This window comes from Elephas maximus, chromosome 20 (genome assembly GCF_024166365.1).
Source record: "Elephas maximus indicus isolate mEleMax1 chromosome 20, mEleMax1 primary haplotype, whole genome shotgun sequence".
Lineage (NCBI taxonomy): Eukaryota > Metazoa > Chordata > Mammalia > Proboscidea > Elephantidae > Elephas > Elephas maximus.
In genome coordinates, this window is record NC_064838.1 from 49,697,881 (window position 1) to 49,715,247 (window position 17,367).

The following is a 17,367-nucleotide window of genomic DNA, read 5'->3' on the forward strand; positions in this document are numbered from 1 at the left end:
AGTTCAACATCATTCAGACTTGGTCTTATGCAGATCTCAGCTCTGGTTTTTTCCACATTGGCCTTTTACTAGATTGGGTCTCCCATTGACGTTTATTGGCCCTCATTGATTAGGCCTAAGAAAGCTTGGGTGGAGGGCCAGTTTTGAATATTAAATCTTTTACTAACTTGCTGTATGATCTTGAGCAAGCCAGCGGGCTCCTTTGAGTCTCAGTTTATTCATCTGCAAAATGGACTAGAATGTTCTTCAAGATACCTTCTAGCTCTAATATTCCAGGACAGTTCATCTCAAACTTCAGTGTGCCTAAGAATCACCTATGGATCTTGTTAAAATGCAAAGTCTGAATCAGCAAGTCCTGGGTGGGGCCTGAGATCCAATATTTCTAACAAGTTCCTAGGTAAAGCTGATAACTGGCCTGGAGACCACACTTTGAATAGCAAGGTTCTTGCAATTCCAACAGTTAGGAAAATTTGTTAAACTCTTGGAAATGGGCAAGAGAGATTACTGTGTCTCCTTTTGGTGGATTGCTGGTCTGGGGATTATCTGATTACTATAGGAATGTGGACCTTTGCTTGTCTTTCTACTGACAAGCTGATTTACAGCTCTGTAAGAGTAGAAGATGTAAAATAAGAACAGCAATGGGATAAATTTTTGCCTGATAGAAGTACAATGGATTTCAGTCCTATAGAAAGACATGACTCCCAAACTTTTTATTGCCCTGTAGGCTATCAACCAGTTTTGCACAATTAGCAAATTCGCTTCAGCATTCCCAGTAGTCTATGTATATGTGTTCTTCAAACTCACCTTTGAACAGCTTTTACTTTTGGGGGGAAATTTAACATCACTGGTGCTTTGCAATTCTTTTCATCAAGCTTTACAGCACCCAGGTAAAGAGCTGGAGCAGGAGAGAAACACTTGAGGAGGTGGAGATGGGGTACTGAGATATATAAACTCCTCTAGAAATGTCATGGGTCAGGCATCATGCTTTCCTGACTCCTGGCCCACTTACATCAGGAGAGAATAGTACACTTTATTCCCAATCTTGTACTGGCCAGGTAATTACCCTCCTGAGATCACGAAATATAGTGGAAGATGCTTAGCCATCATGTGGTACACTACGGATCAAGAGCGAAAGGAATCTGCCCAAGCCCAGTAAGCAGTAGTAGCTACGCTGGGATTCGAACCCCGGGCTTTGGACTTTCCCAGCTTTCTTTCCACCACCTGCCGATAAATTCATTCTGGGGCCGCTAAATTGACTGCTCTCACACGTTTGCTTCAACTTGAATAATCTGACCCCCAGGAACCCAGAGCTATACTGACGCCAAACACTGCCGGAACGGCCGGGCCAAATCAGCGGGTTCCGCATCAGGCGGCAGACCTGGAGGCCCCGAACAAAATGCCTCTGCCCCACGGGCTGCTGGGAATCGGAGGCGGGGCGGCACTCCCTCCTAACCCGGCAGCATTCCCGCGTGTTTGTGTCTGCGGCGGCTGGTGTCAATAAAGTTGTTGTTCTGCCAACATGGCGGCTCCCATGGTGACTCGTAGGGACGTGTCTGTCTAAAGGCGGGATCCTAGGCGTGGAGGAGCCGCAGGCCACAGCCTGTGATCAGGTAACCCCCTGGCCCGGGCTCAGCGAGACGAGACACGAGGCCCGATCTCCTCTCACCCGAATGAGGAGGTTCTGACTTATTGGAGGCAGGAAGAGAAGGTGTGGGCTGGGTTAGGTGGTCCCGGAGCCGTGCAATTTCCGAACTGGATAAAGACTCAGAGATCGGGGTCTTCAGGCTCTTTGAGCCACAGATCCCGCTGATAGCTCTGAACCCTTTCTCGGAAGCACTGACATGTACGCACAGTATTGCACACAAGTTCTCTCCTACTCTCCCTCACTCAGTTCATCCTTGGATTTCTGCTTCTTGGGCTGGGGGTTTGGACCCGGTTAAAGGTCATTCAGTGCATCTCTGTGCCCACAGAGTATTGACGTAGCATGTTAGGACCCGAAGATCCGCAGAGATCATCTGGGTCTACCCCTCATCTTACAGAGAGGAAAGCTGAGGTTCCAGAGGAAATTGCTTGAGGTCACACGCGGAATTAGTAATTGCAGAAGCCAAGATAATAAGATAATATATGTATTTTTTTTTTTTTTGTCACAAAATCTAGGTATCTCTGCCCATACATGATTGTCATTTTGGGTCCATTCCTCAGGCCCCTCCTTCTCTGGCCATAATTCTCAAACCTCAACAGTACACCCCAGGTGAGGCTGGGGTCAGAGCTGACTCTGAAGAGGGGTGGAGTAGTGGGGAGTGATGTTTTGGAAGGATGTTGAAGAAGGGACAAGATTCCAGGCACTTGAGGAAGGAACTGGAAGAGCCAGAGCTGAGAAAGAAAAAGGCCAAATTGATCGTAAGTGCAGGACAAGAGCCACACCTTTGCTATCTGTCTTATCCCTTGAGACTGGACTCACAGTCCTCTAATTAAACGGTTGCTTCTTGATACCAGGAAGAGGCAGAGCCCATTAGGGCTTTGATGGAGGGGTACTGGCAGAGGTCTAGAGCAGGGCCTGGGAAGTAGAGGAAGGGAATAGAGCTGAGCCCCAGGAAGTTCACTGATTCCCAATCAGTATCCCGCTTACACCAGGCTCTCCACTACTTAATACATGTTGAGTTTGCAATTGATCCATTGAGGTCTCCGCTGAGAGTCAAAATATACACTCGACCAGATTTTTAAGGCCCTGGTGGTGTGGTGGTTAAAGCGCTTGGCTGCTAACCAAAAGGTGGGCAGTTCAACCCCACCAGCCACTCCTCAGGAGAAAGATGTGGCAATCTGCTTCTGAAAAGATTACAGACTTGGAAACTGTTCTAACCTGTTGGATAGGGTTGCTATGAGTCAGAATCCACTCAACAGCAGTGGGTTTGGCTTTGATTTTCAGTTCTGCAGGTTGTTGTTTATTTTCCTTCTTCTTTTTTTTTTTTTTTAGTATAGTATTTTAGGTGAAAGTTTACACAACAAATTAGATTCCCATTCAACAATTCATGCACATGTTGTTCAGTGACATTGAATACAGTCCCTACTAGCCTGCCCTGTTTCTGCCCATCGAGTTTCCCTGCCTCTCCTTGCCTTCTCATCTTTGCTTTTGGGTAAAGGTTGACCGTTTGGTCTCATATATTTGATTGTTTAAAGGACCACATTCTTCACTGGTGTTATTGTTTATTTTATAGGCCCATCAATTATTTGGCCGAAAGGTGACAGCGGGGCGTGTCTTCAGTTCCAGGTTAAAAGGGTATCTTACGGTGATGGTCTTGGGAGTTCCTCTAGTTTCTATCAGTCCTGTAAGCCTGGTCTTTTTTATGAATTTGAGCTTTGTCCTACATTTTTCTCCCATTCTAACCGGGACCTTCTATTTTGTCCCTGGTTAGAATGGTTGGTAGTGTCTATGGTTTATTCTTTTAAAAATAAGTCCTTTATTTTTTTAAATTAATTTTACTTATTTTGTTTTTGTTGAGAATATACACAGCAAAACATATACTGATTCAGCAATTTTTACATGTAAAATCTGGTGACATTGATTACGTTATTCAAGTTGTATAACCATTCTCACCCTCCTTTTGAGTTGTTCCTCTCCCATGGACATAAACTCACTGTCCCTTAAGTTTCCTGTTTAATCTTTTGAGTTGCTGTTGTCAATTTGATCCCATATAAAAATAAGCCCTTTTTTAAATACTAAAAGTTATGTGCATTCATTATTATTTATTCAACTATTACACAAAGAAAAAATGTATATATACCAGAAATGTCCTGTAATCCACCTCCCAGATCTAACCACTGATCATAGTTTCATATGTATGTGATTCATTTTTTTATGAATCAATTAGGGAACAATAATAAAGTAGACTTTGGATGGGGTCATACATCACAATTTGGTGGCCCTTGTTTTGTATTCTTACATATTAAAATCCTTAGTATTCCATCAATAACTGACTCAATATTGGCATTGTCATTTTTTCAGTAACTGCAAGATTGAAACATAGTGTGTGTTGGATTCAAAAGCTTTTAAGTTCTTCAGGGTTGTAATTGAATTTTCTTTATATTTTGGGTCACAAGAAAGAAACACTCTCTCCCATTGACTTTTTGTCCTAACTCTTTTATTTATTTATTTATTTTAGAGGAGGCAAGTTCAGGTTAAGTTGTGTTAGATAACTTTATACTTATCTCTGAAGAAGTGGTTTATGACTCCTCCTGCCCCATAACTTCCTTCTAGGCTTACCTTGGCCAGAAAATCAGTTCCTTGCTGTTTAGTAGTGTGACTCCATGGTCTGAGAAAATATCAAGAGGGAGTAAACCAAAACCAAAGTAAACCCACTGTCATTGAGTCGACTCTGGCTCATAGCGGCCCTTTGGGACAGAGTAGAACTGCCCCATAGAGTTTCCAAGGTGTGCCTGGTGGATTCGAACTGCTGACCTTTTGGTTAGCAGCTACAGCGCTTAACCATTACGCCACCAGGATTTATGCCTGGGCCACTTAGTGTGGAGAGTGCAGGAAGTAGACTGAAGTGAACTGGGAAGAGTTTGGAAGGTCTCCCAGCAACCCTTAGCATCATCCCCAGAGAATAGCCTAATGTTTACTTGGAGATGCACCAGCTGAAAGCGTATGATAGAGGAGAGCCTTTCGGAGGCAGTGTGCTAAATTGATGTTCGTTCACTCCTTTGTAGGATGAGGACTTGCAAGACCATTTTATCTGTTAGGGGCTGTGAAGCATTTTGAGCACTTCAAGTGCTCTTTAAGAAATTGCTGCAAAATATGAAAATTGAAATTAATCAGTGTTTGAGTAAATGTTTACAAGATAAAGCACTATGTCAATTTACTTGACTTTTAAATTTAGTGAACATAAAATTTCGTTTAATTTGTAGATTTGTCTCACTATGCAAGAATTCCTGAGTAATCAAGGTGGTTGCTGAGAGATAATGACTGGTCATAAGCCAGCTGAATGACTCAAAGCCAGATGTTTTCAATAGCAAAATTATTAAAATCTTATATTAAAAAAACAAAAAAAACTTTACAGCCAAATTATTATCTTAAAAATAGATGCCTTAGTCCTGGTGTCATAGCTACTAACACCTGGTATGGTCCAGGATGCAGGATAGACAGGTCTGATTTTAAAATTTTCTGGTACAGAAGCTAATTTTACTGGTGCCTGTTAGACATAAGAATTATGGTTAGTACGTGGTGCACCATTCACAGAGAGTGGCTTCTCTGTAATAGGTATTATGAGCAAAGATGAAATTTGTAAGAGATTATACACCTTGATAGACTCTTGTGGATATTTCCCCACCCCCACCATAAGTTTATATTGTTAATACTTATTTTGTTAGGTAAACAAGCACGTTGCTGTTGTTAGGTACTATTGATTTCAACTCATAACGATCTCTTGCCCCATGGAGTTTCGAGGCTGTAGGATTTTCCAGCAATTCATTGTCTCTGTCAATACCTGGAATACATTAACCAACCATTTTCGTTGTCCACCACTACCTCTCCATTCTCGCTTCCTCTATACCCAGCCAGGATTCCATTGGTCCCTCACTATATTTATTCCGTTGCATGAACTCCCAGTTTCTTTGCCCTTCTCTGCCTCTGGTACTCACCTAGCAAAATCCCAACCCTGGTTAAACCCAACCCTCTGCCTGCTCCATGCCGAGACCCAAGTGGCTGCAGCTGGCAGGAGAAAAGGACGTGCTGACAACCATGTGGTTACAAATCTCAAGTGGCCTTAGCATTTCCATATGATCCTGCCTCATTTCCCTCTGAGCCCTGGTGACACAATGGTTAAACGCTCAGCTGCTAAGCGAAAGGTCAGCAGTTCGAACCCACTAGCTGCTCCTTGGGAGAAAAGACCTGGCGATCTGTCCCCAGAAAGTTTACAGCCTAGGAAACCTTATGGGGCAGTTCTACTCTGTCCTGTAGGGTCCATATGAGCTGGAATTGACTTGATGGTGCACAACAACAACAACAGCAAATAAGATAAACAGGTGCCCTGCACTCAGCTGGATAAATAGTTCTGTTTATCTAGTTGAGGAGATAGACAATAAACAAGTAAACAACTGGCTATGTAAAATGATTTCCAGGAAGGACGCGTGCTCTGGAGAAAAACAAAGCTGGGTGAGGGACTAGAAGGTGCTGTTGTAGATGGGTGGTTGGGAAGGTCTCTCTGACAAGGGGAGGTTTGAGCAGGTCTCAGGGAAATGAAAGAAGGAGCAGTACAGAAGGCCTGGGGGAGGAGCTTCAGGGATAGAGAAGAGCAGGTGCAAAAAGGTGGGAACAGCTCTGCTGTGTTCCATCGAAAAATCACTTGGATGCTGGCCCTCCTAGACTGAGTCCCTAATTTTCATATCTTTTTTAATTTTGAAAAGCTTCATGCTTATTCTCTGCCCTGTTTTATAGCTGCAGTATTTTCTTGAGTTTCTCTGAGGATGAGAATTGAAGGATTTTTTCCTCAAGTTTTCTTCTGATCTCTGTGATGTCTTTTCCCTCTCAGGTCATTTTTTTTAATTTGTTTCAATTAGGCTCCCTCAACTTGCAGACTTTCCGCACTGTCTAGAGATCCATGGTTGTCCATTTGTAGTTAAGAATGAGGCACTCGAGGTGCCAAGCAGTGAGTATGCTAACATATGTGAGTCAGAGAAGATGACTGAATGTTGTTGTTGTTAGTAGGTGCCGTCGAGTCAGTTCCAACTCATAGCGACCCTATGCACAACAGAACGAAACACTGCCCGGTCCTGTGCCATCCTTACAATCGTTGTTATGCTTGAGCTCATTGTTGCAGCCCACCTCGTTGAGGGTCTTCTTCTTTTCCGCTGACCCTGTACTCTGCCAAGCATGATGTTCTTCTCCAGGGACTGATCTCTCCTGACAACATGTCCAAAGTACGTAAGACGCAGTCTCGCCATCCTTGCTTCTAAGGAGCAATCTGGTTGTACTTCTTCTAACACAGATTTGTTTGTTCTTTTGGCAGTCCATGGTATATTCAATATTCTTCACCAACGCCACAATTCAAAGGCAGCAATTCTTCTTTGGTCTTCCTTATTCAGTGTCCAGCTTTCACATGCATATGATGCAATTGAAAATACCATGGCTTGGGTCAGGCGCACCTTCGTCTTCAAGGTGACATCTTTGCCCTTCAACAATTTAAAAAGGTCCTTTGCAGCAGATTTACCCAATGCAATGCGTCTTTTGATTTCTTGACTGCTGCTTCCATGGCTGTTGATTGTGGATCCAAGTAAAATGAAATCCTTGACAACTTCAATCTTTTCTCCATTTATCATGATGTTGCTCATTGGTCCAGTTGTGAGGATTTTTGTTTTCTTTATGTTGAGGTGCTGTGGTCTTTGATCTTATATTAGTAAGTGCTTCAAGTCCTTTTCACTTTCAGCAAACAAGGTTGTGTCATCTGCGTGACGCAGGTTGTTCATGAGTCTTCCTCCAATCCTGATGCCCCATTCTTCTTCATATAGTCCAGCTTCTTGTATTATTTGCTCAGCAAACAGATTGTATAGGTATGGTGAAAGAATACAACCCTGACCCACATCTTTCCTGACTTTAAACCAATCAGTATCCTCTTGTTCTGTCCAAACAACTGCCTCTTGATCCATGTAAAGGTTCCTCATGAGCACAATTAAGTGTTCTGGAATTCCCATTCTTCACAGTGTTTTCCGTAGTTTGTTATGATCCACACAGTCAAATGCCTTTGCATAGTCAATAAAACAGGTAAACATCCTTCTGGTATTCTCTGCTTTCACCCAGGATCCATCTGAATCAGCAATGATATCCCTGGTTCCACGTCCTCTTCTGAAACCGGCCTGAATTTCTGGCAGTTCCCTGTCGATATACTGCTGCAGCCGTTTTTGAATGATCTTCAGCAAAATTTTGCTTGCGTGTGATATTAATGATATTGTTCTGAATATCTGAATATCAGTGGCATAGCTTCCAGCATCACAGCCCCCATAGTATGACAAACTGACAGGTGGGGGTGATGACTGAATAGTGCATATGTATGTTGTCTATGTTTGCAGATGCATAGAATGTTTCTGGAAGGATCTAGAAGAATCTGATAACATTTGTTGTCTCTAGGGATGGGAAATGAATGACTATGGGAGGGAATGGAACTTACATTTTTTGAATTTTTTACCATTTGCAGGTATCACCTATATTTCAGGGTAACCAAATAGCTTCCAGAATACCAGAAAGATTTTTACCTGTGTTTTATTGACTATGAAAGGCATTTGGCTGTGTGGATCACAACAAATTATGGATAATATTGATAAGAATGGGCATGACAGAACACTTAATTGTGCTTGTGAGAAACCTGTACACAGACTAAGAGGCAGTCATTTGAACAGAATTAGGGGATACTGCATGGTTTAAAATCAGGAAGGGTGTGTGTCGGGGTTGCATCCTTTCAGCATACTTATTCAGTCTATATGCTGAGCAAATAACCTGAGAGGCTGGACTAGAAGAAGAGCGGGGCATCAGGATTGGAAGAAGACTCATTAACAACCTGCGTTACACTGATGACACAGCCTTGCTTGCTGAAAGTGAAGAGGACTTGAAACATTTACTGATGAATATCAAAGACCACAGCCTTCAGTATGGATTACACCTCAACATAAAGAAAACAAAAATCCTCACAACTGGACCAATAAGCAACATCATGATAAATGGAGAAGAGATTGAAATTGTCAAGGATTTCATTTTTCGTGGATCCATAATCCATGCCCCTGGAAGGAGCAGTCAAGAAATCAAAAGGTGCATTGGGTAAATCTGCTGCAAAGGACCTCTTCCAAGTGTTAAAAAGTAGAGATGTTACTTTGAGGATTAATTTGCACCTGACCCAAGCCATGGTGTTTTCATTGCCTTATATGCATGTGAAAGCTGGACGGTGAATAAGGAAGAATTGATGCCTTTGAGTTATGGTGTTGGCAAAGAATATTAAATGTACCATGGACTGTCGGAAGAACGAACAAATCTGTGCTGGAAGAAGTATAGCCAGAACGATCCTTGGAAGTGAAAAAGGCTTGAACATGTTATTAGGAAGGACCAGTCCCTGGAGAAGGACATCATGCTTGGCAGAGTACAGGGCCAGTGAAAAAGAGGAAGACCCTCGATGACACGGTTTGACACAGTGGCTGTAATATGGGCTCAAACATAGCAATGATTGTGAGGATGGGACAGGACCAGGCAATATTTCGTTCTGTTGTACATAGGGTCGCTATGATTTGGAACCGACTGATGGCACCTAACAACAACAAATACATTAAAGGCAATCTCTGCCCCTTCTCCACACACACAAAAGCAAGGCCCTGAAAAGCTGATTGGAAGCTCTTGTGAAGGTGGCAGCGCTGGTGGTCTTTGCTGTGGAGTGATGGAAACATTGGAATAGGTACAATTTTTGTTGACGTTATATTTTGTTTTCTAAAAGTTAGATTCCTCAGAAACTTAATAGGCTAACGTGCATTGTCAGTGTCTACGCACAGGATATGGTATCTGCCATTTCCCCCACTATGTGATATGGAACCCATTTTTAAGTTTCACTCGGGACTAGTGTTCCATTAGACTCCACTCTAGGAAGAAGTTTGTGTGTGTGTATGTGCGCGCGCGTATATGTGTGCTCATGTAACTGTGATCACGTCACTTGTTCCTTGTCCTACTTTCTGCATGAAACATAACAGAAGCAGATCCCTGTTGTCATTAAAAAGTCCTTGAAAAGAAGTTTTTAATGGCTGTACACTGTGCTGTCTCGTGACTATCCCATGATTCACCGTTGAACATTTAGGGTGAAGAGGCTTGTGTGTAAATGCTGGTCTGATTATTTCCTTAAGCTCTATTACTGGGTCAAAGGGTATGCAGAAAAGTTAGTACAGCGGGCATAAGACTGCTATTCTTAAAAAAGGCCTGCTTACAAGATCGGCCCTTGGCTGGAATCTGGGAACTTGGGTTTTGGGAGCAGTCACACCACCCTAACTGGTATGAGTGGCTCCCTGCGCCTAAACTGTTTGCACTAACAATGTGGTTTATGCTGAACACCTTCTGGGAGTCTGGAGTTTTGTTAACAAGTTAGGCAGAGGGTACCTATGTGACACCAACAAATCAAAAAACCAAACCAGTTGCCATTGAGTCTGTTTCAACTCATGGTGACTCTGTGTGCAGAGTAGCACTGAACCACAGGGTTTTCATGGCTGTGACCTTTTGGAAGCAGATTGCCAGGCCTTTCTTCTGAGGCACCTCTGGGTGGGTTTGAATTGCCACCCTTTCAGTTAGTAATTGAGGGCTTAACCATTCGTGCCTCCCAGGGACTTCAGTCCCCAGTAAAAACCCTGGGCATTGAGTCTCTGGTGATAACATTTCACACATGTTGTTACATCTTGTTGCAGGGGGAGTTAAGTGTGGCACAATGGTTAAGACCTATGGCTGCTAACCAAAAGGTGGGTAGTTCAAGTCCCCCACGTGCTCCTTGGAAGCCCTATGGGGCAGTTCTACTCTGCACACTATGAGTCACTGTGAGTCAGAATCACCTTATGGCAACAGGTTTTGGTTTCTGTGTGACTGCTGGGAGAGCACTCTTGTAAGCTTGCACCTGGTTCCCTCAGACTTCATTCTATGTGCCTTTTCTCTTTGCTGATTTTGTGTTAACATCTTTTTGGCACAACAGTTAAGCTCTCAGCTGCTAATTGAAAGGTTGGCGATTTAAACCTACCCAGCCGCTTTTGAGGGAAAGACCTGGTGATCTGCTTCCATAAAGATTACAGCCTAGAAAACCCGGTGGGGCAGTTCTGCTCTGTCATATGGAGTTGCTATGAGTTGAAAATCGACTTGAGAGCACCTAATAGCAACAATGTCCTTTCACTGTAATCAGTTGTAACCATGAGTACAACTGCTCGCTGAGTGCTATGAGTGCTCCAAGCAAATCATCAAACCTGGGGGTGATCTTGGGGACCCCTGACACAAAGAATATGAACTTTTTTTTAAAGGGTCTTGACACATTGCTAGATGGCTCCCCAGAGAGGTAGAATCAGTTTACATTCCCACCAGAAGTATATAAAAACGTTATTTCTTCTCATTTAACAGTTTTTTGTCGGTCTGACAAGCAAAATATTTCATTTTTTTATGACTCCCTCTTGTCTTAATTTGCATTTCTTTGATTAGTTGTGAAGTTGATCTTTTTTAAAATGTATTTATTGTTGCTGTTAGGTGCTGTTGAGTCAGTTCTGGCTCATAGCAACCCCATGCACAACAGAACAAAACACTGCCCGGTCCTGTGCCACCTTCACGGTCGTTGCTATGTTTGAGCCCAGAGTTGCAGCCACTGTGTCTATTTATTAGTCGTCTGTATTTCCCCTTTCCTGTTTTCCTTTGCCCAGTTTTTAAATTATGTCCTCAGTGTTTCTCTTCTCACATGTGAACTCACGTGCGAATCACAGAGTAGGATAACCTTTTGCTGTCGCAGTTTTGGTGAACATTTTCTCCCAGTTGTTTTCTTTTTGATTTGGTTCCTGATGTTTTTGATGTCTAGAGCTTTTCCATTTTTACCTAGTCAGATTTACTAGCGCTGTCTTATGTGAATCCTCCCATTGCTTTTCTGCTCAGGACAGAACATCCTGCCCCTCCTAAAGATTTATTAAATACTCATCTGTGTTTTCTTCTTGTTTTGTGGTCCTTTAATAAGAATCCTTCATCTGGGATTTACTTCAGTCTAAGGTTTGAGGGGAGGCTCTGATTTGACCCTTTTTTCCTGTTCATTGAATAATCTATCACTTACAATCTGCTTATGCTTCTTTCTTTATCAGCTTTAAATTCTACGAAATACCTCATTTCAGGGTTCTCTAGTCTGTTCTATTGCTTTATGCAAAGGAGAAGTTATTAGCGAGCCAGGCATTATGTAAAGCTTCTTAGACAGCTTGTTCTTGTGTAGGCAGGGAGTGTTGTTACATGCGGTTTATGATTTGGTATACAGTATGAGTAGATCAGAGAGGCAGGATGAGAATTTTAAGTGATACGCTGATGTCCCTTCATATGGGTTATACTGGCCATTTGTCTGTGCTCCCTGCTGTTTTATTGGTCACAATAGCTAATGCTGGTTATAGCATTAATACCAAAAATTGTGAGACTGCAGTTCTGGTCAATTTGTACTGTTATAATTTTGTTGTTTCCCATTGTTTCTATTTGAGAGAATAGCCCAGAACACTCTCCTTATGTGTTCTTGGAGAACACTACGTAGGAGAGAAGTGGTAAGCATCTCTTTCTGCTCAACTGGCGTTCTTTGGCTTCCCAAGGTATGGAAGTGCTGACTTAGCAAAGAGAAAATCTGTGACACCTGTGGGTAGCTCAAATATATAACAACCCCCCCCTTTACAAATAAATGCAATTGTCCTTATCGTACGAAGTATGCATATATTAGGTTGGTCATATGGAATTGCTGATACTCAACAAATTTCATATGTTATTGTTGTTGCTGTCAATAGATTCTGACTCATGGTGACCCCGTTGTGTAGAGTAGAGCTGCTGCATAGAATTTTGGTTGCCGTGACCTTCTGGAAGCAGATCACCAGGCCTATCTTTTGAGGTGCCTCTGGGTGGGTTTGAACTGCCAACTGAAAGTGCTTAACTGTTTGTGCCACCCAGACTCCCCTCCTTCTTGTATAAAGTGTATATATGAGGTTGGTCAACTGAAATTGTTGATAGTCAACAAATTGCATATGGTTCACCCTAATGTCTACATCTATGTCTACACACTTTAAAATTGCTAATCCTAAATGATACATACTTTTTTTTTAAGCCTGTCTTTGACTCCACTCCCAAAGAAACAAGGGGCATTAAATACAGTGAGAATTGGTATGTCAAGAACTTTGTCAGACTAACTTGTAAAATGCCAACACTGTGATGCCATTTTATGTGAGTGTGAAATCCACTTTGATTAGCCTGTAATTAGCCCTCCTGGCAACATTCATGGAGCCCTGGTGGCAAAGTGGTTAAGAGATGGGCTGCTAACCAAAAAGGCTGGCAGTTCAAATCTACCACCCGATCCTTGGAATCCCTGTGGGGCAGTTCTGCTCTGTCCTGTAGGGTCTCTGTGAGTCGAAATCAGCTCGACAGCAATGTGTTTGGTTTGGTTTGGCAATAGCCATGATCCAGCATCTTTGTGAAAGAGGTCAAATCCTAGTAGAATCAAAGAATTGATACCAGTTCAGGGTGCCAGGTTCTTCCTTTATTTCTATTGTGGTTTTATGAGGTCTGTTTTCATCTGTTTCTTTCACTGTAGCACTTCTTGAATGCTGTTATGAAAAATGGCAGAAAGTGGAGGCTATTTAGTCATAAATCTTAAATATTTAATGCAGTCTGCCCTCAGCCCTTTAAACAGTGATAGAAACTTGAAACTTCTTCAATGAAATCATTTCCGAAATTTACCTGTGGAGAAAGCCAAAGAAACATTAAAATTGAATTTTGAATCGCAATTGGCTCTTCTAGTGGGCCTCAACCTATGGCTTGGGTTCCAAAAAATGACTTGAAATTTGGTTCAATTTCTAGGCATCAGTAGTCAGTAAAGAGGCCTTCCTTCCCTGACTCCTCTAGTGCCCCTTCTTGATCCTCTCACCCTGCTCACTTGCCTTCATAGCACTCACCACTGCTACACATTCACTAAAACCAAACCCATTGCCGTCAAGTTGATTCTGACTCATAGTGACCCGATAGGATAGAGTAGAACTGCCCCATAGAGTTTCCAAGGAGCACCTGGTGGATTCGAACTGCCGACCTCTTGGTTAGCAGCTGTAGCACTTAACCACTACGCTACCAGGGTTTCCTGCTACATGTTAGAGTATATATTTCTTCGTTTGTGTGTTGTCTGCTTTTTCTTACTAGTATGTAAGCACCATGAAAGCAGGGCCTTTGTTTTTGTTCCTGCTGTCTCTCCAGTGTAGAGGACAGTGTGTGGACCTAGCGGCACTCAATAGGCGTTTCGTAAATGAATAAACAGTCTTCTAAATAGTAGTTATTATCTGGCTCAGCCTATAGGAGATATAGCTAACTCATAATATGTATAAAAAGCACTAATAGTAGTTTAGTCTGGAGTCCTCGTGGGAGACCTTCTGATATTTGAGCCTGAGCCCAGGCCATGATGTGCTTGGAGCTCTTCTGGAGAGATGGGAAGTGAGGCCTGCTGGACAGACCCTGGGCTGGCCTCAGGGAGAGGGGACAGGGGATGCCATGGCCTCCCACGCAACCCGGGATGCTGTGGCAGGAGCTGACCAGGTGGTGGCCTCCATTTGACCTTCTGTGGGTTTTGTGTCTCTGGTGTTTTAGGGGCACGGTTCACCTTTATATTTTCCATAGAATGTTTGAATTAAGTTGAATTTAACTTCTGAAGTATTCTTTTCAGGCAAGGACAGCATTAAAAAATAAAAGGAAAGCATGTGAATGGGCCTAGAGCACCGGGGCTGTGCTGAGTGAGAGGGCAAGCTCCCAAGAGGGTTCGGGCAGCTTTTAATTAGACTTTTTGCCTTTTCTTTCAGGGCCTTCCTGCCATCTGAAGAATGGCTTCTGCTTGGCAGAGACTTGGTTTTTATGCATCACTTCTGAAAAGGCAGCTAACTGGCGGACCGGACATCATCAAGTGGGAAAGGAGAGTAATTCCAGGATGTGCCAGAAGTATTTACAGTGTCACCGGAGAGTGGACGAGGCAGTATACATTGCAGACAAGAAAGGACGTGGAGAAATGGTGGTATCAACGAATAAAGGAGCAGGTTTCCAAAATTTCAGACACCGATGTGAGTAGTCCAAGAGATTCTGAGATTGGCGAGAAGAGGCACTAAGGGCTGGGACTCTGGTCATATTGCCTGAGTTCAAATAACTTACTAAGTATGTGACCTTGAACCAAATTACTGAATCTCCCTGTGCTTAGTGTTCTTATCTAAAATGGAGGGTAGTACTAGAGGTGCCCACCTACTTCCTGTGGCACCTGTGAGGGGTCAACAAGATGATACGAGGATAGTGGTGAGAAGCTTTTCCGATGGGTGGCTGTGTACATGGTACTGTTGTGCATACAAAGTGAATGGCAGGCAGCACCCATACCACGCGTTCTGGAGCAACATTTACTGGGGGAAACTTACGATCATGGCCCACTGCATGGTGGGGTGGCACCCAGGGATCTGGCAGGGTCAGCTGTGGATCTGGGTTCCTCAGCTGTGGAACTTTTAAGCTGCATGTTCTGAGAAGTACCCTTCCCTCCCCTCTATGACCTTGGCCTCCAACCCTGTTCTACCACCTCAGCATCATGGTTTGGGGTATACCAGCCTCTCCACTGGTGAGTTCAGGGTCTAGGGTCCACCCTTGCAGTTGTAGCTGAATGAGTTAGTGGACCCGTGGCCTCTGGTCCTGATGCAACGTCTCAGCACTCTGCCTGGATGAATTGTCTGAAGTACCTGTCTGTGGCCAGTTTCCATGGAGTGCTCTGCAGAAGGCCTGGGCATCAGTCTTAGAGAACTTAACCCTTTCCTCTCAATATTAGTCAAAATGACAAATGGGAGATGTCATTTGTTACATTAAATGTTTGTATCTGAGCAGAGCAAAACACTGGAAGATCGGGTTTTACTCTTAGATTCTGACTTACCCTCTGTAATAACCAAAAACCAACCAAACCCAGTTCCGTCGAGTCGATTCCGACACATAGCGACCCTATAGGACGGAGTAGAACTGCCCCATAGAGTTGCCAAGGAGCTCCTGGTGGATTCAAACTGCCAACCCTTTGGTTAGCAGCCATAGCACTTAACCACTACGCCACCAGGGTTTCCCCCTCTGTAATAGTTACCAGACAAATAATATAGTCCTCCTGTGTTTAATTAAAGAGCTTAGGCCAAAGGCAAGCAGTTGTGTAAGTATAACTGCATAAAACCCCACTTCACTTCTTGTTGTTGTTAGTTGCCATCAAGTCAATTCCGACTCATGGCGACCCCATGTGTGCAGAGTAGAGCTGCTCCATAGGGTTTTCAAGGCTGTGATTTTTCTGAAGCAGATCGCCAGGCCGTATTTCTGAGGTACCTGTGGAGGAGGGGATTTGAACTGCTAACCTTTTGGTTAGTAGTGCAGAGCTTAACACTGTGTGCCACCCACTTCACTAGAACTTCCCTTTCCCTGTCTCCTGATTTTCTCTCTTGTCAGATGCGTTCTTTCTCTGAGATTGGTCCTTGTAAAAAATGTGAGGGGGCTATTTGTGGTAAACTGAAGGATGGTTTTGGACATTGGTTAGAAAGAAAATCTGGTATTGAGAGATGTATTGTATAACAAGTAAAACAAAATTAGGTTTGAATGTAATGGGTAATTGTACGATGAAAACTTTGACTTCATTAGGAAGTGAAAAGCTTTCATGACAATGTGACCAGCCTAATTTTACCTGAATGTAATTTGGAAACAAACTCTAGGGAGCAATATAACTTCTAGTCAGGAGAGTAAAAGAGAAAAACTAACCTTTTCTCTGTTTTTCTTTCTTTTTTGTTTTTTGTTTGGGGTTTAGACTATAATTTAGTGACTTCCAAACATTTTGAAGTTGTACCTTACTAATTTTTTTTTTGACATTTTATTCTTCTTGAGCATGTTTTTTAAAAAAACTAAAATAGATCAAAATGAACTATGTTTCCATAATTGGGGAAGTAGTTTAAGGGATACCATGTGTGATTGATTGCCTAGTGGCACTCTATCAGGGTTTGACTTGGGAGGTGGTCAAGTAGAGAGCATTCTAGAGGAATTTGTAGACTTGGGCCATAACACTGGCTGTGCCACAAGAAATCAATGTGATCTCGGCCACGTCATTTCTCTTTAATTGTCAGACTCTTCATTGCAAAGTATGTCTCTGCATTGTTTATCTCACAGAATTGTTGTGAAAATCAAATGAGAAAATGTGGCTGAAGACGTTTTACGATAAACTGAAGGGTTATATTGATAAAAGATACCCAAGGATGTGTCTTTATTAGAACTGAGAATGTGACTGAATGCTGGGAGATTTTGAAGCATCTATGATCAGCCTCGCTCAGGTATTAAACCAGTTGCTGTTGAGTCGATTCTGACTCATGGTGAAACCATGTGTGTAAGAGTAGGTCTGTGCTCCGTAGGGTTTTCAGTGGCTGATTTTTCAGAAATAGATCACAAGGCCTTTCTTTCAAGGCAACTCTGGGTGGACTCCAACTTCCAACCTGTTGGTTAGCAGCTGGGCTCATTGACTGTTTGCACCATGCAGAGACTCTCACTCAGGTATTAAAAACCTATTGCAGTCGAGTCTATTCCTACTCATAGCGACCCTATAGGACAGAGTAGAGCTGCCCTATAGGATTTCC

General features: G+C 42.9%; 1 protein-coding gene across 2 annotated transcripts in view; it reads left to right on the forward strand.

Moving 5' to 3' along the window:
- The first annotated feature begins 1,508 nt into the window (after positions 1-1,508).
- LARS2 (leucyl-tRNA synthetase 2, mitochondrial) overlaps positions 1,509-17,367 on the forward strand; it is a 195,036-nt gene continuing 179,177 nt past the window's right edge. For both annotated transcript variants that reach the window (XM_049862438.1, XM_049862439.1), the window contains exons 1-2: positions 1,509-1,610; positions 14,554-14,808. In XM_049862438.1, the coding sequence (XP_049718395.1) occupies positions 14,575-14,808 (234 nt within the window). In that variant the 5' untranslated portion in view covers positions 1,509-1,610; positions 14,554-14,574. The remainder of the gene's footprint in view (positions 1,611-14,553; positions 14,809-17,367) is intronic.